This window comes from Ambystoma mexicanum, chromosome 7q, assembly GCF_040938575.1.
Source record: "Ambystoma mexicanum isolate Mex_15411 chromosome 7q, UKY_AmexF1_1, whole genome shotgun sequence".
Lineage (NCBI taxonomy): Eukaryota > Metazoa > Chordata > Amphibia > Caudata > Ambystomatidae > Ambystoma > Ambystoma mexicanum.
In genome coordinates this window covers 1,164,595,188-1,164,617,378 of record NC_090941.1, presented here as the reverse complement: position 1 = coordinate 1,164,617,378, position 22,191 = coordinate 1,164,595,188, and the positions used below count along the sequence as shown (strand labels likewise).

The 22,191-nt window shown below is 47.3% G+C and overlaps 1 protein-coding gene across 4 annotated transcripts in view; it reads left to right on the top strand.

The window, feature by feature from the left end:
- The window catches only part of LOC138528725 (zinc finger protein ZFP2-like), a 189,750-nt gene that overhangs the window by 143,468 nt on the left and 24,091 nt on the right, over positions 1 to 22,191 (top strand). For all 4 annotated transcript variants that reach the window (XM_069640592.1, XM_069640590.1, XM_069640591.1 and 1 more), the window contains one exon: positions 10,686 to 10,893. In XM_069640592.1, the coding sequence (XP_069496693.1) occupies positions 10,686 to 10,893 (208 nt within the window). The remainder of the gene's footprint in view (positions 1 to 10,685; positions 10,894 to 22,191) is intronic.

Here is a 22,191-nt window from a genome sequence, read left to right as displayed (position 1 = left end):
GGTGATTCACAATACCCCTGTGGTAATCTGGTATGTTTCCACTTTGTATTTCGGTAAGTAAAGCTTGTCAAATCTTGTGAGTCTGGGTGTAATGGTATTGAGAAAAAAGCATTTTTAAGGTCAATCACTGTAAATCGTGATGCTTCTGCTGGAATGCCACACAATATTGTGGCCGGGTTTGCTGTTACTGGATACTCTGCTTCTACTATGTTGTTCAAGGGTCTGAGGTCCTGTATGAAGCGCCAAGACCCCCCTTTAGCCTTGCGCACCGGGTACACAGCTGTGTTACATGGTGATTCTGAGGGGACCAATATGCCATTGTTTATAAGGGCCGTTATGGTTTCATATATGCCCTCATCTGCCTCTTTTGACAATGGGTACTGTTTCACTCTTGGTAATATGGCACCTTTTTTCAATTTTATCCTTACACCCCCTATGCTTTTTATGCATCCCACGTCATAAGGGCTAATAGTCCATAATGATTTGGGCACCTTTGACATATCCTCCTTAAAAAATGGGACTGGGGTGCCTGCGGGTGCCTCAAGTGCCATTGCAATTTTCTGTGCTACTTGTTTGTGAGCCACTCTTAGCCATATTTCTACACTCATCATGAACACCATTTCATTTTCTTCCTTTTCTTCTGAAAACAGCTCTTCATCTGACACCTGGGTCAGCCTACACCCTTCTGCTAGTGCTATCACCGCCCTCCAGGCTCTCCCTTCTTTATCTTGGGCGTGTACAGCAACATAATCAGCTGTTGCAATAATGCTCTCAATGTCCACTGCAAACACCTTCCCTTCCAGTTCATTAGCTGGTGTTTCTGGTCGGAATAGATAGGCTGCTGGCCTCCTCCATATTTTCCCTTCTATCCCTGGCATCCATGCAAATGCCATGTCTGTGCCATATTGGAATATCTCGCCATCCAGTGGCTCCGCCCTAATCGCTGTCTGTCCACAGTATGCTTGCAAAATCTGTCGTGCTGCGAGCATGTTAATCCCTGGAGTAGAGCAAATTATGCCATCCTCTGTAAAGGAGATCGTCATATTCAACCTGTTCATTATGTCTCTCCCCAGTATGTTTACTGGCGAGGCACTATAATACAAAAGTGGGACTGACAGATCATAATCTCCAATAGATAAGGGAACGTTATCAGTAAATGGAACCAACCCTTTAGCCCCAGAAAATCCTTGGGTGTTCATGGCTTCGCCTGACATCTTAAATTTACCTTCCCTTATGCAAGACCGGGTTGCCCCGGTGTCAACAAGAAATGATAATTTTTTGTCACCTATCGTTACCTCTATGCGTGGCTCCTCCGCACTATTAGGTGTTACTGACAGGATGGGACACACCAAGGCCGTCTGTGGGCTGGCCTATTGGGGGTACAATGATTGGCCATTCCCTGTGTAAGGGTTGTGTCCCAACACCGACACCCCACCCAATTGTGTTCGTTCAGTTTGGGGTGGTGGTTGTATTAACGCCACTTGTTGTTGTGGCGGCGTCAGTTGCTGTGTTATTTGTTGTTGTGGCAGTGAATAGGTTTGTTGCTGTCGTGTTTGTTGTGGTTGGTCACTCCCTTGTTGTGACATCTGCTGTTGTTGCATGCCCTGCTGTTCTTGTGAGGTCCTAGGTTGTGCTTGTTCATTCCATGCTGGTGTTCCTGGCCTGACCCTACATGTACGTGACATGTGTCCTAATAGTCCGCAGCTCCAACACACGGGTGGTTCCCCGTTTTGCCATGGGAAGCTCCCTGTGTTGTCCTGGTATACGGGTTGCCCTGTGGGGTAGTAATTTCTGAGTCCCCCCCCCTGTTGCTGGGTATTATATCCATATCCTCTCCCCCTCATAACCCCTCCTCTTCCTCTGTTATAACTATAATACCCAGTTCCTTGCATTGGGTACCCTCCTCCCATGTTCGGTGTGTGTAATTGCAGAGGCGGCACTTGCTGTATTACACCTTGTGGGGGCGCTATTTGAGCTGGATCTTGTGCAGCCACTACTTGCGTTGGGCTTTGGGCCATTGGTGTGGGCGTAGTTATTAGTGCCCCTTCCATTGTATATTTAGTAAGTTTTTTCTGTACTAATTTGGCCTCTTCTGTTTTGTTGTCCTCCTCCTTTTGTTTCATCTTTCCTTGCCATGTCCTGCAGTGATGTACTATAGTCAGTTGTATTTCTGGCCATGGTTTTGCTTCCATTCCTACTACTTTCTTTAGCTGTTTCTGAACTCCTTCTGGGAGCCCTTGTACTAGTATATGATAAAATATGGCTGGTGTTTTGTCCCATTGTTCTCTAGTTTCCATGCGCCACTTCTCTTGAATGTCCTGGATATAATCAACAGGATCCTCATTTTCACCCATCTTACGGGAAGTAATGGCTCCTATGTCTGAGGTGTCTGGGTACTGCACTCTCAGTGCCTGCCATAGCGCATGTCTGCAGTTTGCAAATGGTGCCCCATCATGCGATGTGTTTGTTATTGTTACCCCATGGAATCCCGCTCTTTTCCAAATGTCATCCGCTCTATCCCCTAATATTGATATTAACAGGCCCATCACATCTCCTACTGCTAGTTTCTGTCCTGCGGTGTGTTTTTCCATTTCATATATCCACTTACCCGCACCTCCACTTAGTGATGGGAGCCTACATTTTATATTTTCCTTATCCGTATGTTTCCAAGGTACATACTGTGGTCTAACCCCTCCTCTCTCCAGCAGTGGCATTAAATTCTGTCTTTTGTCACCCTTTACCCTCCATGATATTGAGTCTTCACACCCCTCCTCTTCCCCCATTTCTTTTACTACTTCAAATTCTTCCTTACTACCTCTGCCCCTACCTCCCTCTTCTTCCTTTCCCCTTCTTTCATCATTTCCTGTGTTCAATATGGGTATGTTTATTTGTCTGTCTTGCCTGCGACTAGGGAGGTCCCTAAGCCGACATGCATACGGTGTAAGTTCGTTCATGAAGGGCGCGAGCTTTATTCTGTGCAGAGAGCGTGCGGTGGTTGAACATGTAGGTAGTGACGTGGGAGGGCGGCGTGATGGAGATGTGGGTGGCGTGGTTTCATTGGTTTGTGTTTCCCCTATTCTTTTCGTTTCCTCCTTACTTCTCTCCAGCTCCTCCCCTCTTCTACTTATCCAGGGCGAATCTATGTTTGTTCTAGTGAGGTACAGTTTATCTAAGCTTTCCCTTTCACTCTCTCTTCCATCCTTCTCCACTCCTTCTTCCTCCTCACTCCAAAAATCATTTATAAATGGCACCCCCCACTCTGCCTTTTTTCCTTTTATTGTTACTGTTTTTAAATCTATTAGGTCTCTTTCTCCCCTTTCGTTGTTGCCAACTGTCCCCCCTAGTGCTGATGTCGTTGCTACCTCCCTACTTTTATATACATCTCCCCATCTTTCACTCTCCCTACCCCTCCCTTCTCTTCCTTCTTCACTTCTCTCCTCCATTTCCCTACTATTTTCCTCTCTTTTCCTTTTTAATTCCTCCATTACTTCGTTGCTCATCTGTTCCAATATCCTTTCATCCTCCCTCTTCCTTTCCCATTTCACCCTTTCTCTTTCTACTATACTCTCTATTACCTTCCCCTCTTCATATTTTTTAGCTGTCTCAGATATTATCCTCCTCCTCCATATTTCCATTTCTTTTTCCTTTTCTTCTTCTTCCTTCTTCTTCTCTCTCAGCACTACTCTTGATACCCTATCTGCTGCTGCTTTTACCCTTTCAGCTTCTCTCTTTTGTTCCTCGCTTCGTTCCCTTAATCTTTCCAATTCGTCCTTACCTTCTTTCCTTTTCCTCACTCTCTCTCTTTCCTCCCTCTCAAGTTGTTTGATCAGTTCATTCTGCTCATCCCTTAGTTTTGCTAATCTTTCCTCCAAAATCTCTTCCTTCTGCCGTAGTAGCTCCTCTCCCCTCATTTCACTCTCTCTGGCACTATCCTCGTTTGTTCTCCTTACCGCCTCCCTTTCTTCTCCAGTTAGTGAGCCTCGTAATTTCAACAATATCTGTGCAGCTACCCACTCATCGTCTCCTATCTCTACAGTCTGCTCTTCTCTAATCCTCCCTTCCCCCATTGGTATCTTCCCATGAGCCACATATGGTGGAGGGCTGTATGCCGGGTTTGAGTATCCTTCGGCCGCCCTTAACTGTCCTTCTATTTCTCCTAATTCTCTTAAAGGGTACAACCCTCCTCCCTCTGTTTTCACTCCCGGTGTTATGGGTATCTCATTGCTCGGTTCCTTTTTTATGTCGTCTGATTTATCAACCTTTTCTCCTCCCTGTCTTTCGTTCCCCGTATTTTTTGTGCTTTCGCACTCCTTTTCCCCACCCGTTCCTTCTTTCTTAATCTCCTTTTCTTCCGGTGTTTCCCCCATAGTGAACATTCCATTTGGTCCTGGTCGAGACCCCTGGAACATCCTCCATAAGTTAAACACCTCCACGTGGTTTGCCAACTTCTTCCCCTTGTATGTATTGTGCAGATGGTTCAGTAGTGAGTGTTGGGCATATGGATCGAAACTACCATTAGGCGGCCATGGTGTTAACATTTTGTTGTCTGTCCCCTGGGTCCACTCTATGCTGTACTTAATTAACTTCTCCCTGTGTGGTGGCAGTGTGGTGCATATGTGCTGTAGTGGGGTAGTGAGGGTGTTCCCCCACCCTCCCGACCCTCTCCCGTATGACATGGTTGTACTCCCCTTGTTACCCTTCCCCTTACTACCAATTTACAATATACAACCTTGTATTGCTTACCTCGCCCCGCAAGTGTGGGGACTTACGACAATCCTTTGACAAATTATGCAATAGTAATAAATGTGATGTTATATTATATTCCTTCCCCTACGGCCCCCTGCGGCCGAAGCGCACGCAGCCCCCTGCGGCTGCGTACCCCTTACGACGATCTTATACAGTTGTCCTGTTTCTCCGTTCTCCTCCCCCTTTTACACTTGCCGTGGCCGGCGTTCTCCGTGCGCAGCCACGCCCCTTTCCCCTTCTTCTTTCGATCCACTGGTTTATAGTTTATCTCCGTATCAGCTCCTTTATCATGCTTCTCCTCCCCACCACTCTCAAACCCAATGTTCCTTGTGCTCGCGATATCCTATTAAATCCCTACTGGTGACGTCACCGATTTCTTCGAGCTACTGGTATATTCGTGTTATGTTCTTTAAATTCAAAATACACTTGTAATCTACCCCGCTAACCCTACAGCTGTCTTCCTGTCTCTCCTGGAACAAGGTAATCTCATCAATACTATAACCGGACTGCGCACGCTGCGTCGCCTCGCGTGTGATACGCCCCTCAACAGGAGGGCTTAACCAGCCAATTATCTTCCGTTTTGGGCAACTACGTAACTAGCCACCGCCCACAGGGAAACGTCATCTACCTATCGAGTTTCTTGCTCGAACAATAGGGAACCTCATCTACTCATTCAATAATAAATATCAAATCGTAGGAAACCACACACCCACCCTCACACGTAGTCGCGATTTAGGCCAATCAGTGTCTTACGAGCGGCTGCACGTGATGTTTTCGTGCCCCGCCCCCCTCTTTCGCGTAACGTTAGCTCACTGTTACGAGCGGCTGCACGTGATGTTTTCGTGCCCCGCCCCCCTCTTTCGCGTAACGTTAGCCGCCTGCTCTCGCACTCGTTTCGCTACCATTCATTCCATTAGCAACACTCAATTAAACCCTCGCCGCTTTACAATACCTCCCTCCTCCCTTATTTACTTCCTCCCCCTCCCTCACAATTTCGCATTGCTTGTTATGCGTGTCATGCTCACCAAGTTCTCTCGATGCAGGGCCGCTCGACTGCGTGCACCCCTCCAAGCGGCTCGCCACCTCCCCTCGTCTGGACCACGTCTGGACACTCGCCGACCGCGGGCGGGATACTTCTCAACCGGCTTCCGAGGGCCAATATCCGGATTGCGCTGTCCGGTCCTCTCGCAGCTCCGCGATGGTCCTGTAGTCCTCAGAAGGGGGCAACGGCAGAGGGGGCCGCGCCGCCGGGCCTCCTCGCAACGGGAGTGCCTGGAAAAATTAAAAATAAAAGTCGATCTTAAACAGATCTCAGCAGTGCCTCCAACTTGTCGGGGGGAAATTCTGCCGGGGTCGGCCGGGCCGTCCGCAGACCTCCGGGCAGGGAGGCCCCAACTCCTCCCGTGTATATCTCGGATCGAGACAGAGTATGAGGCACACACAAGGAGCAAGGCAACTTCTGCTGTTTATTATGCAAACGGCAGGGATGGGTCAAGGAGCGTACGCGTTCGTCCTGACACACACACAATCGTGGGGCTCGCAGGCCCTTTTTACTGTAATATGACGCGCTACTTGCGTCACTTCAAAAAGTTAACAAAAAACCTATCGCCACTCTTAATTGGTTGCTCGAGTGGTAGGGTTAGTATAGTACACATATAGAGAATGATATTAGTGGTCAAGGTGTAGTCAGGTGGTATATCTGGGTTGTCCCTATAATTAGATACATAAGAATTGTTACATGAAGACTCCTGAGGATTGGCTAATGTTACTGACGTCTGAGATAAGAGCCCCATGTTCTGATTGGTGCATCCGTGAGCTCCCCAGCCTGGGACCACCGTTGTTCCCAGCTCTCGGTGTACCTGTGTTTGCAACAATGTTTCAATATGGGTACGTGCAGACAATGTGAGGATTTATTCATAGGTGGAAGGCTGACCGCTCCCACTGTAGCAGATGTCCATTGAGCCTTTCAAGTGTATCGGCCTATGTCTCGTAGCGAGGGACCCAGACGCCTTTCTTTCTCCTGGGCTTTGGCATCTCGTCAGGTTCGGCTTGGTCACGTGAGGCGGGACCGTGTTTGAGGCAGAATTCTGCACAATTAATATTGCTTTTCCACTGTGTGTCTGGTTTAATTTGTAGATATGACTTTAACGTTGGTACGCGGAGTGCAAGGTTGCAACATCATGCCTTTGATGATTTGTTCTTGGATGTGGGTTTGCAACATTGCGACCTTGGCTGGTTGCTCCACCAGGCTCATTCTGCGGGATCAGCAACCTGACTTTTGCTTTGTTAATGTCCACGGGAACTCTTGCCTGAGGCCTACTTGGGCCTGGTGTATAAGTGATCCATTTCGGGCATGGGTGCTTTAGGTTATAGTGGCGTATATTTCCATGACCAGTATCGTGTTTCTATTATACCTCTCATGGTGGTAACGGGTTTCAAGAGAAGCGTGAGCAAGCGGCGTTATAGATGAGTTCATGATGCATCTTGCGTTTCTGCATTCTGAAAGCCTATGTAAAAATAATAAAGATGCACGTCCGTGAATATGCCTGTCGCCTACGTCAGAGCACTGAGTATGTTCTTCGTGTAGATTGTTGTGGGAATGTTAGGTGTGTATATTTGTACAGATGTGCTTCCAGTTGTCTAGGTCTTCATGGCATCTCTAACGACGTGTGGTTTTTAGTCTAGCTGATCCGAGCCGCAGGTGTCGGCATGGCCAGTGCGGGCTGCTGGGCAAACAGGTGGACACATCCGTATGTTCCTGTACCATGGTACCTGGTCGTCTGGTAACTGGACAAACTCTTCTCGCGGCGGGTGTCTGGGCCGTGACCCTCTAGGCCAAGCGCGAGAGGTGAAGGACGGGAGCCTGGTCTTCCATTCTCCCACTTCAGAACGATTCCCCAATGTCTTTGAAACTGAGCCAGGACGAGTTAAGGGGATAATTCACTCTATCCGTATACCCCCAGAGAAAGTGGTCCATTTAAACCCCTACCGGAGACTCGAGACTAGAACCGATCTGATCATAGAGGAGGTAGAAAACATGCTGAGAACTGATCTCATCAAACCTTCTGAGAGCCCTCGGCCCTTTCCGATAGTACTTGTTGCCAAGCCAGACCTATCGTGGGGATTCTGCATTGACTTCAGGAAGGTAAACGTCGTCTCCCAATTCAACATTTATCCTATGCCAAGGATAAACCATCTGATTGATCGATTGGGAACCACCGTTTTCCTCTCCATGATTCATCTGACAAAGGGATACTGGCAAGTCCCTGTTAATGTAGAGGACAAGGAGAATACCACATTTTCCACCCCCATTGGACTATTTCAGTTCAAGGTATTACCTTTTGGGCTACTCGAGGCCACCTTTCAAAGGTTAATGGACCAAGTCCTTCGGCATTACGCATTTTTCTGTGGAGCATACGTTGATATCATCCACAGTAGGACGTGGGAAGAACATTTACATCGCCTATACCTTATTACCAGGGCATTAAGAAAATCCTGGCTCACAGCAAATCCAAAGAAGTGTCACTTGGCACAGACAGTCATCAAGTATATTGGATATTTTGTTGACAATGGGCTAGTATAACCCCAGACGGAGAAAGTAAAAGCAGTCGAGGAAACGCCAGTACCCAAAGCAAAGGAAGACCTAAGAGCCTTTTTCGGTTTAGTGCGGTTTTATAGATGATTCATCCTCGGTTGTTCATCCATCACGTCTTGCCTCACTGATGAGCTGAAAATGCAGAGCCCCATAAGGTGAAGTGGAAAGAGGAAGACCAACTGTGTTTTGATGGACTCGAGCACATTTTGTGTAGTGAACCCATGTTGAAGGCGGCAGATTTCAACAGTGAGTTTATTTTACAGACGGAAGCTTCACACGTTGCTTTTAGGAGCAGTTCTTTCACAAGGTCTTGATGGTATTGAACACGTTATTCTTTACATTAGTAGAAAACTGTTTCACGAAAAAAGAGCTTTGTTCTCTGTGGACACACAATAGCTGATCTCAAAAGGGGATATAAATACAACTTTCTCAGTCCCTGCATAGTGGGGCAAAGGAACATGAAACGCACAACGGTCACCTCACTTGCGTAGCACAGGGTGCAAGCACTCCTATTCTCTGGTCTCCACGAGGCGGTAAATGTAACCGCCTGCAAAGAGCCTAATCTAAACTTGATAAACAGGGCCCGGGCCAAGGGGGGCTCGATCCAATCAAAATAGTTCTAAAACCCAACATCTGGCTTGGCTAAAACCATTTAGTTTATAGTGTGAGGGTCAGAATATAACTTTGGACCTGGCACAGGTTTTTCTTGGGACATTCTAACACAGCTGGATCCTTAGTGCAGGGACAGACAGCATTTTTCCAACCCCTTTTATTGTCAATAAGTCTTGATCCAAAATTACTAACTTGTATCTGAGTTTCATTCCTGACTCCTCACACCTCCTTGGAATGATTTTCTCTCAGCAGTGATGGGAAGAATCAAAGCATAAAGGGATGAGTCAAAGCATAAAGTGGGGATGCTGGTTTCCTACCTCTTCTGCCCCTATACCCCAGATCTTGAAGGTTCAGCACTGTGTCGGGGTTCTAGCATCCAGCCACTTTTCTAGCTTTTAGCAATCTGAGCATTCTAGTTGCTGAACCTTCATATGGGTGGGTTCTGCTCACTTCCCCGCCCCTTGGAAATTTTCAGTTGAGGGTTCCAGTGCTGTTATAGTGCCATATTTTGTTTGTATGCATATGCCCAAGCCCTGGAGCTGAGTTGCAATTGGCTGAGGTTCCGCACGGCGCTGATCTGCAGGGTTCAAAATTCAGATTGGATAAGCAGGAGCTAAAATCAGCTGCTGTGTATACCGCATTAACCAGTGACCAGGAGCTTCCACTGGGCAACACGTAGCTAGTTCATAGCGTTATGCAAATCTAATTTCCGCATAAGATGCAAATGTATCATGTTGTCCAATATTGATTACCCTTTAAGCTTTACATGTCATATAGGTTTTCTAATGTTTATTTATAGATTGCCCAAAACTGAAGAGTTAAATTCACATAGGTGTGTGTTTGACATCATTTGCACTGAGGAGCCTGATGTAGCTCCTTTTAGCTGTTGGGGTCAAGCCAACCAGGCTCTTGTAAGCTACAAGCAAGCGCTAAATAGCTCCCAGCTCCCCTCAATTTCAAACCCTCTGTTCTGGCAGGGTAAGGAGTGGGGGCTCTACTTTGTGAGGGGCGTGCGCAGGTCTGTTTTCCATCGCTTCTGACTAGTGCACAGCATTTCTTGCCACTTGTCTCCTGGCGAGTGGGGGCGGTGATTCCATTTAGAGAAGTAGAGCTGTTCCTTGCTTGAAATGGAAGTTCTGCAGAGCAGAGGGGATTCTTCTGCAGCCTGCCTGGGTCTTGGGAGGTCCTGCCTGGATCCCCTGGATCCGGGAATTGAGAAAAGGGTTCACTTTTCTGGGAGGGCAACTGTCCATGCTGGAGTGTTTTAACAGTATCGGTCTTTGAGAGTACATTACAGACTGGAGCAGAAGGAGCAGCTCTGGAAAATATCAAATTTACCTCCTCCAGGTCAAACAGTTCGTAGATGACAGCTTTTCTGAACTCCAAAATTGAAAGAATACCAGTGTAGGGGAGTGCTTAGATTGCCCCTGGAAATGGCTGCTGAGGCAAGGCAGCTTGTGCTCAATATGGATCTATAGTGCGAGTAAAGTTACAGGCCATGGAGGATTTGCGAGTGAGCAGGCAAGTAGGGGGTGATACTAGCAGTCGTCCACCTATATCACCTTTGATGTTTCCAGGAAAGTTTGCATTTTTTTATGGTGTTTGTAAAAATGACCTCATGCGTTATCAGCACTATATTAACTAAACTTCGACATGGTCTTTTTTTGGCAACAGAGTCCAGTGTTAAGTCGAGTTGTTGACACAAGTTCTCATCAGTGACACTTTTTTTTAGGATCACAATTACTTCTGTGCCAGCAGCTCCAAATCTCTGAAGCTCACCCTCGACAAGTTGCTGCAAACGGAGGAGAAGCTCTTGAAGCGACTAAGAAATGTCAAGAAGCGGGAAAGCCGACTGACTGATCGTGTGTGCTGGCTCGTCATGCAACTGGAGCGAAAGCAGAAGCACGAACAGCCTGCGGAGGCATCTCAGGAAGACTCTGGTGAGGATTTCTTGAACAGGTCATAAGCGGGCATTGGGATCTTGTGCCAGGGCCGTCCTTTCTTTAATACTAATAACCCGCATTAAGGGGCGGTGATTGCTATTCGTTTGCAAAGCCATTCTTGTGCCAAATTGGCATTAGTAAGATTGTCAAATTTCTGTTTTGTACCTGAAAGGTGGATGAAAGTGTTACGGAGATGTATCAGTGTTATGCCTAATCCCGTCTCCTACTGAGACCCCCGCACTTTTTGCTGGACTTCTGGACCTTTTTCTTGTTCTTCTGAATGAGGGGAGCCTTTTCCCCCTCATTCATTCTTTCATGCTCTGATCATGGCAACCCTGTTGATTGTGTTTTATTTTATTTTTATGGAGTCATGCTTTCCTCTGTATTTCACGTTTGCAGCACACAGCAACCCTTTGGTCTCCAGGGCCACTTAGTATCCTGCTTAGCTTTTCCTTTTGAGAGAGCAGCACACACCACCCTATGGGGAGTGCTGATATGATACCCAGTATCCCCTTTCTCTCAGCTATGATAACATTTATTTGACAGTAACAAACCCTATAGTTATGGCTGGTGGCAGTGGACGTGTTCTACTGACTTTTGTGTTTTTGCCCGCAGGCTGTATTCACAGCTGTGACTATGCATGGGAGAGCCACCTTTGTTCCAACATGGTGGCTACTTTCTTTTTACTCCATTTCTTGTGTGATTGTTTTTTCTTGGTCCTTCTACCATCCTGGCAGGTGGAGGTCCTGATTTGAGTTTTGTGTTCAGTGGGAACCCTTTGTGTATCTGAGGCTCCAGTGTGTCTGCGAGGACAGGAAGCTATACTTTGTCTTCTGTTGTGCCCGACAGAACCAGTTCCCACTGGGGGGCTGGCTGTCCGGATTGGAGGGAGAGTTTGCAGAGCAGGAGTGTGAAATCCTAATAAAAGGTGAGTGAGGCAGAAGGCAAGTCGACCACTGGAACAGAAGATCCAAAGAAGAAGACGGCCAGAGATGCCTACCGCAAACAGAGCACTGCTGTCCTGACCCCGTTTTTGATTTGTCAGAGGAGCTCAGAAGAGGTTGACTCGTTCCCTTTGGCTGGTAGGACCAACTAGACTCAAGATGACCTGCAGAACGAGCCATGCCCTGACATGCTGTGACCTTCCTGGGATTCAAACTGCGAATGCAAGGGGACCTACAACCAATTGCAGTATATCGTCTTCCCGGGAATTAATCCTCCCAGAACTTTGGTGTGCTCCAGTTGGACCTCCCCTCTCCGCAGTCCTTTCACCAGAGTGCAGGATCGAAGAATCAAGGCTGTTTGACCGGGTGGTAAACTTTCACCCTTGGAGCCTGTGAAAAGGCACCAAAACTGCGACTGATGTGTGTGAGTACGAAGAATTCCTTGCTGCGAGTCCTTTCTCTCAACTTCCCTTCCAGAGTGCCTTCTTTAGTCAGCACGACCAAGTAACAGGAGACCGGGTCCACCGCTGCTGCCCCGTGAAAGAAACTAGCTGCATCTTCATCAGGTACTGTGGGACTCCGGGTAGTACTTACCTCAAGCCATTTTGTCGTTCCTGAGTTACTGGAGATCTGATTCCGGTGTTTGGGTGTTCACTTATACCATTCGCCCATGCCTAATGCGTGTACTCCTATAGGGAGCCCTTTATAAGGTCCCTGATAACATTTTGACCAACGAAAGCATTCTACTTATAATCGAAGTATCCTTTGGAACTTTGCCTTGTCTGCTGCTGTGTCTGACTTGCATTCCCTCCATACGGACTGAAGAACTCACAACTAGTTAGGAATGGACTGCTAAAGCCCTGTGGCCTTTGAAAAGTATTATAAGCCTATCAAAGTATTGAACTGCTATTGCTGGTGTTAAATAACCCTTTTTATTCCTACAACAGATTGTTTTCTGAGTGACTATAAGAAGTGATTGTACTTACCATTTAGATTAACCTGTACATTGCACTGCTATTAGTTTCCTCATCTGAAGTATTGCTGATGTTGTCTATTGAGTTGATTAGTTTAAATAGTATTTAACTGAATATAACTTTGCCTTGTGTGTATAAAATAAATGTCTATTTTACTATACCTACAAGTGTGTCAGGGCTTCTTTGGGCCTATGTCTTTACTGAGTTCATTGTACTTACCTACACCTCACATCATCCTCCTCCTACGATACGCCTGGCTGCTCTGCCATTCTACCAAGCCTGGGTAGTATAGACTTATACTAACGTTTGGGGCCTGTATACCAAGGAATAGTTTTATAGAGTCTCGCCTGTTGGTAGACTTGATCAGAACTCCCATAACAGAAAGAACCTTTGGGTCCCAGGCAGGAGAACCTACTCACACCCCCACTTCACCAAAAGAGAATCTTCTTTGCCTCTGTCTGTGGTGCTCTACCCCCAACCAATGCAATTATGTATTGGTGGTGTTGCATCTCAGACACTTGTGGGCATCATGGGGGGAGCAGAGTGAATCCAGTTACCAAAGTTGTTTTTACCAAGCCACCTATCCCAGCATTTTCAGCAGAAGCATGAACATCCGTCAGGAAATGGCTGGGTGTGTGGGATTTTTATAAGCTGTCCTGAGACCTTCCTCGTGAAATTACATGGTCTAACTTTGCATTCTGCGTATGACAGCCCTGCATAGAGTTCAGTGGAATGTTCAGAGTGTTGACTGAGTGAATGTTGGGTGCCCGTGCACTGAATGTGATCCTGTTCCCTGTGTATCTCCGCCCTCTCCCCTTTTTGTGAATCATCCTGAGCCTATGACCTTTGAGATGAAACTTGAATAAAGTAAGCTGTTAGAAGAACCTGTTGCTCCGGAGTCGTTTGCCCATGACCTGCCCTCCGCATTTGGCAGTGCGGATTGGGATTCTAACCCAAACATGCAACCAGCGTTGTGTGAAGGGTCAGAAATGCGAGACGGATGCTTAGGTATCGTTTTTTCACAAGTCGCCATTTTTATTAAATGATAAAAGGTGAGACAAACGCCCATCATTCCCTAGCCTAACAAGGGTTTTCCTACCTAACAAACTAAGGCTAAAGGAAAATGACCTAATGTCCAAAGGTGTCTGTCCCTCGCACTAATACATACAATAACATCATACAGGAATTATCTGGTGTTTAAACTTCACAAAGTAACATAAATTCAAACCTAAAGATCATAAAAGGGAGTCCTTGTGACCAGGGTTGGATCCCCTTCCCCTGGATCAGTTCAGGATGTTTCCAACCAAAGTTCAATGTCAGGAAAGTAATTCTCACCAGCCAAGTATCCGTCTAGGTACAATATAAAGGTCTTTTCATTCAATATGGACGTCACTTGGCAAAGTGACTATTTCTGTTCCAAAGCGTTTTCACACTCGAATATATAAAGTTCCACAATCTTCTGCTTGGCAAACCAAAAGGACTTTCTCTTTACATCTCAAGTCAAAAGTCAGCGTAAATGTTCTTTTCTTTGAAGATCAATCACTTTTGTAAAACATTGTATTGCTCCTCCATAAGCAACACCGTAGTCAGGATGGTTCAGTCAACAAGCAAAACTTTAGTCCAAACACGGTAGTGGAATTTCCACTTCTTTGCTGCCACAACCTTATACCATATTCATAGTACTTCAGGTTCTCCTTTTCCTGCTCCACTCGCCTGCCATGACTAACCACTATTTGTCCCTTTCCTGGTTGTACTCGCCTGCCAGGATAAAAACGACTATGTGGTGAAACTCTCCACACTTAAATCCTCAAAGAAGAGAGTTAAACCAACAACTGCTTCTAGGTTTAACCTCTTGACTTTCAACACAATTGGCTCACAGCTTCTTCCACAAGTATACTGCACAAAATGACACTGATGACCACATTCATTTGTTTGCCATAAGCAGTGCAGGTTACATTTTTCTCCACCTTTTTATCCTTTTTACAAGGAGGGCTTTTCTCCTGCAGTCTCTGATTTCTATTTACACAATTTATTGGCTGCTGGCAATGTGGTTTACAACTTTCTCCCATAGGAATCTTTCTCTGGGCCTATTGGATTCCTATTGCCTTGGTATCACTTTCAGCTTTCTCCCACAGGGAATATTTCTCTGGGCCTATTGGATTCCTATTGCCCTGGTATCACTTTCCACATTCTTTGGCTTTGTCAATAAGGGTTATAATGTCCCTTTCTGATGCTTGTTAATCTGCTTAGAATCACATACTGTGCATATGGTGCGACATCCAGTGGTAACCGCGGAGTATTGTATCTTGTCTTTCGGGGGCGAAAGGGGACGTCGGCATAGGCGTGTCTGTAACACTATCCCTATTGTGACGTGTAGTGTACCCAAAATCCCACACGCGCCGAGGTCCCGCAGATTGTTTTTCTCTGCCCAGATAACTGGTCGCCCTATAGCAGAGCTCTTACATAAGAGACATTGTTTATCTTATACCGACTTGTCGGTTATTCCCAGTTAAGTCACTTTGGTCACAGGAACATCTTCGACGAAGACTGCGGGGGAATTCGTCTACGGTGGTGGATTTCGGCGCCTAATATCCAGCGGCCGGACTTTCCACATGGTCGGGTCCTCTGGCCGACCTTTACAGTAGGGAGAGTGGGGTCAGGGTGGCCATATTTTCAGTATGTCTTTCCTCTTTCCCCCTCTTTACCCTTTCGGTCTGACTCTGGTCTCGCTTCAGGGACAACACCTGGCGACAGGGGCGTACAAGCGCATCTCACTAAGCCCACAACCCCTATGCCTAGTTCGACTATTTCACAAAAATGTGAAAGCGCCAGCAGGGGCGTCAAAGTTTGGCGCTTTCCTCAGATGGTGCCGATTCAAAGCCTTCCCCGCATCCGCAGCAGCGTATTGCGACTGGGCAATCAAAAACAAGTAAGGGCGCTACTCCAAAAACTTCACACGTCGAAGCGTGGAAATCCGACGCTACAACGGTCCTGTAGGCCGTGGTAGGCCCAAAAATCACAACTAGGCCTCTAGTCGAAAAAACCGACGGCTATGCCCCCTAACGTCGCGGCAGGCAATACACCTACCGATAGACCATCGGAACTTTTATCTCGGGCCGATTCAGCGTTTATTGAGGACAGCATCAAGAGAATTACTGCAGCAGTGGGACTTATCCCGGTTCTGCTGAAAATCATGGGGCAAGCTGCGGACAAATCTATTGATACGCCATGGGGCCCCGATTCTCACAATCCTTATGAGGACAGTCAAGAGCCTCTGTCCAACACCCTAAGAGACACTTTTCGGTGACGTATGGTGGAAGACCACGTTTTTCCACCCATAGGCCCTCCTGGGTCCTCCAAATAGACGAGGGAGAAATTCGAAGGGTGTATGGACTGGTTCATGGTCAAAGATTCGAATACAAAGTTTCGAAATGCAATACTTTCGAAAAAAAAGGACAGGGAAAAAAAGAATGGAATGCACTTTATTTTTTTTAATTTCTTTTATTTTTTTGGGGGGGGTCCCCCCACCCAAACCCCTGTTTTTTGGCCAAAAACTAAAAATTGTACCTATTCCAAAACCAAAATTCTTTTTTTCGGTCTTTTTGATTCGAATGTATTGCATTCGATCCTTTTGAATTCGAAATGATGACCGGACACCGTATGGACTGTCTGGAGAGAATTATCAGTTTTTCTGATCATCATTCCCCGAAAAGGTCTCGTGGAGAGCCTAACCTTCAATCTACTTTTCATTATCAGGAAGATCAGCCTTCTGTCCCAATCCAGCAGGACGACATTGTCCACATGGACACCTATAGGGACATTTACGATGAAGAGGAAGAAACTTCCTTTCTACAGAATTATGAGGAGGAACAGGCGGGTGCCACAGACACTTGGGTGGAAACCCAGCAAGAGGGAACGGACCCATGGACACTTCCCCATCAAGATCAGGACACTGATGTATTGTCTGGATTCCCCTCCGTCCACTCTGGCTCGTCAGGCCTTGCCTGTAGATGACCAGATGTTGAAGAAGGCAGCTGAACATTGTGAGATCTCTACTCAAGAGGCTGTGCCTGAGCAGGACTTTGTAGAGAATATTCTTAAGGAGAAGCAGAAGCCTCCATCTAGCCAAGCCATTCCCCTCCTTAACTCCATCAAGAGAAGGTTGGCTCCCTCCTTGGTATCACCGGCTCAAACCCGGGCAGTGACCCCAAGAGTGGAAAAATAGTTTCTGCCGTCTCCTTCTGACCCACAATACATTAAAGGGCACGCCATCCCCGATTCTCTGGTAGTGACTACCACCCGAAAAAGAGGCACCCCCAGACAGGGAATCCAAAAGGCTGTATGCCTTAGGCAAACGAGTCACCTCGGCTGCCGCATACACTATGCAAATAATACCACGCTGTTGGCAAGTTATGCTGACGCTCAGTGGAACCTACTCCAGGAAGGCCTCCAGGAGGTCCAGAACCCGCCAAGTCCAAATTCTCTCTATTGTAGCAGAGGGAAGGCAGGTGAACCAGAATGTGATAAAGAACACTCTGGACACGACTGAAACAGCAGGCATGTCTCTTGCCCAAGGCACCCTACTCAAAAGGCACGCTTGGCTGCGTACCTGAGGGTTTAAACCCGAAACACAGGCCTCATTCATCAATAAGCCTTTTGAAGAAGCTAACCTCTTTGGGAAAGCGGTTGATGAGGCCTTAGAAACAGCCAAAAAAGAGCATGAGAAGTCTCTGCAACAGATCACACAAAAACCTTCCCCCCAGAAAGGTAATAACTACTGGCGGCCCTTTTGAGGGCAGTCCTGTGCGAATCAAAGTAACTATGGCACGAGGGGCTTTCAATACAGGACCAACTTCAGGAAGCCCCGCATACTACCCTTCAAGAAGGCAGCAACGCGGCAAAGGGAGAGGTAGAGGCCCCAATCCTAGAGGAGCCGCAGCCTCCAGTCAGAAATCACCATCAGATCCAGGTCCCCTCCCAGGTTTCCCCGGTCGGGGGGCGATTAACATCTTTCCTCACGGCATGGGAGGGGATAACATCAGACCAGTGGGTCATAAAGACGGTTGCCCACGGGTACTGCGTGGAATTCGCCCGACCTCAACAATTCAGACCACCACACTCGCTGCGCCTTTCACCGGACCATCTGGAAATCCTGAATCAAGAAGTGGAAGCGCTGCTGGGAAAGAACGCCATAGAAGCCCGTCCCTATTCTTCAGATAAACGAGAGTATTTATTCAGTGTACTTCCTTGTACCCAAAAAGGACCTCACCATGCGCCCTGTTCTAGACCTGCGCCCAGCGAACAAGTTCATGAAACCTCAAAAGTTTTGCATGGTAACGCTACAGGAGGTGATCCCACTGTTGAACCAGGGGGACTACATGGCAACATTGTACATGAAAGATGCATACTTACATATTTCAATGTTGCCAGCGCACAGGAAATATCTAAGGTTCATGATAGAGGACAGGCATTACCAATTCAAGGTGCTCCCTCTCGGCATCGCCTCAGCGTAAAGGGTGTTTACGAAGGTCCTGGCAGTGGCGGCAGCACACCTGCGCAGACTATCCGTCCCAGTTTACCCATACCTCAACGACTGGCTCATAACAGGGGACTCGTACAACACATGTTTTTCGAACACCCAAAAAACAGTAGATTTTCTCTTCAGTCTGGGTTTCTCTATCAACGAGAAGAAATACAGCCTAGTCCCACAAAACAATTTCTGGGAGCTCTAATTCGAACGGAAAATGGCCTCGTCTTCCCCTCCAATGAGAGGGTTCAGAACATGCTTTTCCAGATCCCTCAATATGTAGCCAGTCAGGAGGTGACGGTGCGTAAAGCCATGGGTTTGCTAGGAATGATGGCGTCGTGCATATACTCAGTTCCCCATGCGCGACTGCGCATGCGTCCCATGCAAGAGTGGCTCAACAGCCAGTGGTGTCAGGCCAGTGGACAATGGGAAGATCTGGTAGTTGTCTCGCCAGCCCTTCTTCTCTCTGTGCAGTGGTGGTCAAGAGAAAACCTCTTGAAGGGGAAGACCTTCACCACCCCTGCAGTGGAAGCCACTCTCACGACAGATGCATCTCTCACGGGGTGGGGGGGCTCACCTGCTTCAGCAGACAGCACATGGAGTGTGGTCCCCTCAAGTAGCATCCAACCATATAAATTTACTGGAGCTATTAGCGGTGCTCAAGGCATTAAAGGCCTTTCAGATGCAAATACAAGGGAAGACAGTGCTGATTGTAACGGACAGCACTAAAGCCATGTATTACCTGAACAAACAGGGGGGCACTCACTCTCCAGGGCTATCCAACTTGTCCCAAAACATTTGGATATGGGCTCTCAGACACAAGATGTTCCTGTTGTCCCACCATGTTCCAGGGGAACTCCATCTTCTGGCAGACGTGCTCAGCAGAGATTTTCCGCTGCCCGAAGAATACGAATGGCATCTGCACGAAGACATTGTGTCCAACGTCTTTGCAGAATGGGGATTCCCAGAGATCGACCTGCTCGCAACTGAAGAGAACACCCAATGCCAAGACTACGCCTCCAGGTACCCCCAGAACCACTGGGGAACGGTCTCTGGATAACATGGTCACAGAAACTTGTCTACGCTTTACACCCCCCCCGACTCCCTTCTCAACAAGATAGTGGACAAGATTCACCAGGAACCAGTTGCCATGATACTGGTGGCCCCCATGTGGGCCTGCCAACCCTGGTTCGCTCATCCGATGGAAATGTCCCTCTCCCCACGAGTAAAACTACCCTGCCCGTACAACATGTTGTCTCGGGACAGGGGGAGACCCTACACCCATGCCCAGAAACTCTGAATTTAGCAGCCTGGCTCCTGAGGTATTAGAGTTTGGACACCTACAGCTCCCTCAGAGATGCATGGACATACTCAGGGATGCTAGGAAACCTAACACACGTTATTGCTATGTCAGCAAATGGAAACGTTTTGTCATCTGGTGTAATTTCAAGGGCATCAATCCCATGGATTGCTCACCCACACACATTGTGCTGTACCTTACCCATCTGTTAGACACTGGGTTGGTCTTCAATTCCCTAAAGGTTCATCTGGCTGCACTCTCAGCCGACACCGCATCACAACAGAAGGTGTTGTGGTGGAAGATAGCAGTGATCAAGGCCTTTATGGAAGGGGTTAAGAGGATTTATCCTCCCATTTCTCACCCAGCTCCTGGGTGGGACCTAAATGTGGTTTTGACCAGGCTCATGGGAGCTCCCTTTGAGCCAATGCACAAAGCAAGTCTAAAATACCTGACCTATAAAACAGCCTTCCTAGTGGCTATCACTTCTATTAGAAGGCTTTCTGTTATAGACCCCTTTTTTACAGTCCACAGGGATAAGGTAGTCCTGTGCACTCACCCCAGATTTGCGCCTAAAGTTCCATGTGAACCAATCGATTGAACTACCTACTTTTTTCCAGAATCCCACTAGCATGGCCGAAAGAAGCCTAAACACATTAGATGTGCGCAGGGCAGTCATGTTCTATCTGGAAAGAACTAAACCACTGAGGAAAACAAACCAATTTTACGTTTCAGTGGCAGCTGGTAGAGAAGGGGATCCTGTCTCGACATCAGCTATCTCAAGGTGGATTGTCAAATGCATCACACTGTTACACTCTTGCTAAGAGAGAACTGCCCCTAAAGCCTAGAGCACACTCTACTCGAGGCACTGGGGCATCCATAGCATTCATTGCAAATGTTCCCCTTGAGTCCGTTTGCAAAGCGGCAACCTGAAGTTCTGTACACACCTTTACAAAACACTATTGCCTAGACACTCATTCTAGGTCTGATTCTCAGGTGGGACAAGCAGTACTAAGACATCTTTTCTCTACTGTTCCTTCTCACAACCCACCTCAAACTCCGGGTACTGCTCGCTAGTCTGTGCACAGCATGTGATTCTAAGCAAATTAACAAGCATCAGAAGACATGCATTACTTACTGTAATAACATTTCTGATGATTGTATCTGCTTAGATTCACATGCGCCCTCCCTACCTCCCCGCTCGGGGTGGAAGGAACATAGACATCTTACTACTTCTCTCTTCTTTATGTACTCCCTCACAGTAGCCTTGGGCTCCCTCATGGAAGAAAAAATACAATTGGAGGGACCTCGGCGCGTGAGGGATTTTGGGTATACTACACATCATGATCGGGATAGTGTTACAGACACGCCTATGCCGACGTCCCCTTTTGGTCCCCGAAAGACAAGATGCAATACTCCGCGGTTACCACTGGATGTCAGACCATATGCACAGCATGTGAATCTAAGCAGATACAATCATCAGAAATGCTATTACGGTAAGTAATGCATGTCTTATTGGATATCCCACGTTAGGAAAGTCTGGTCCCCTTTGATTTACTATTGCCCATCTTTGGATTTGGCAATGCAGGTTACAATATTCTGTCATCCAGGTAGCCAGGACACGGCCATCGCTATTGGATCCAGTTCCTCGGTGTGGACCAGTGAGGGAGGATCACCTGGATCGGGTCCTTGGGGAGTGGGACACTGATGGGTGAGACGCGGTATCCCCTTCTTTCGATACCTTTTCCCCATCCTACCACGTAGGATATTCGAAAACACTGCTCCCCTGCCCCTCTTTTCTGACTCAAACACTTCGCACAACACGAAAGACAACAGACTAACACCAGAGCCGTTTAACTGACATGTCCTGTTACAAGGGTCAGGCAAAGTCAGGCAATTGGCCAGAATCACACACACACACACACACCTGACAGCCATTTCCCTTCCACACAGGGATAAAAGGTAAAGCATGAAAGCACAGTACGAGCAAGGCAGACCGCACGACATGAGAGCTAACGCAGCACAGCAGTTCAAGAGGAGGAGAAAGGCGGCGCATACCGAGAGGGTGACCAGGAGAGAAGCGACCTTGCCCTTTTCGATCCATGCCCGTGAAACCTCAGCAGAAGGAATCGCAAGACCGCAAACAATAGCCAAAGTGTGTTGCTGCAGGTGTCAAAGGTACATGAGACCATCCTCTGCTGATAACCAAGTCGGGGAGAGGCGCTTATCTCCGTGGTACCAACCTGTACTCCAAAGAGAAGGAAAGCCAAGTGGTTCCTGACAGCTGGTCAGTCGAGGGGAAAATCGCTAAGAAACCGAACTGTGTTGAACGAAAAGTAGCAAGCTGCTAATTGAACTGTGAAAGCATAAAAAGCTATTGATGCTAGAAGGGGGAAAACCAGTAACGGAGGAGTCCGGCACCATGTGGGTGCTCTCACAATTACCTGATTGTTGAAACTGCAATACCCAGAAGGTCTAAGGAAAAGAGGCAAAAAGGGAGTCAAAGTGGTCATACTAGAGTCTTGTAAAATCCTGTGTTTCATCCAAAGACTT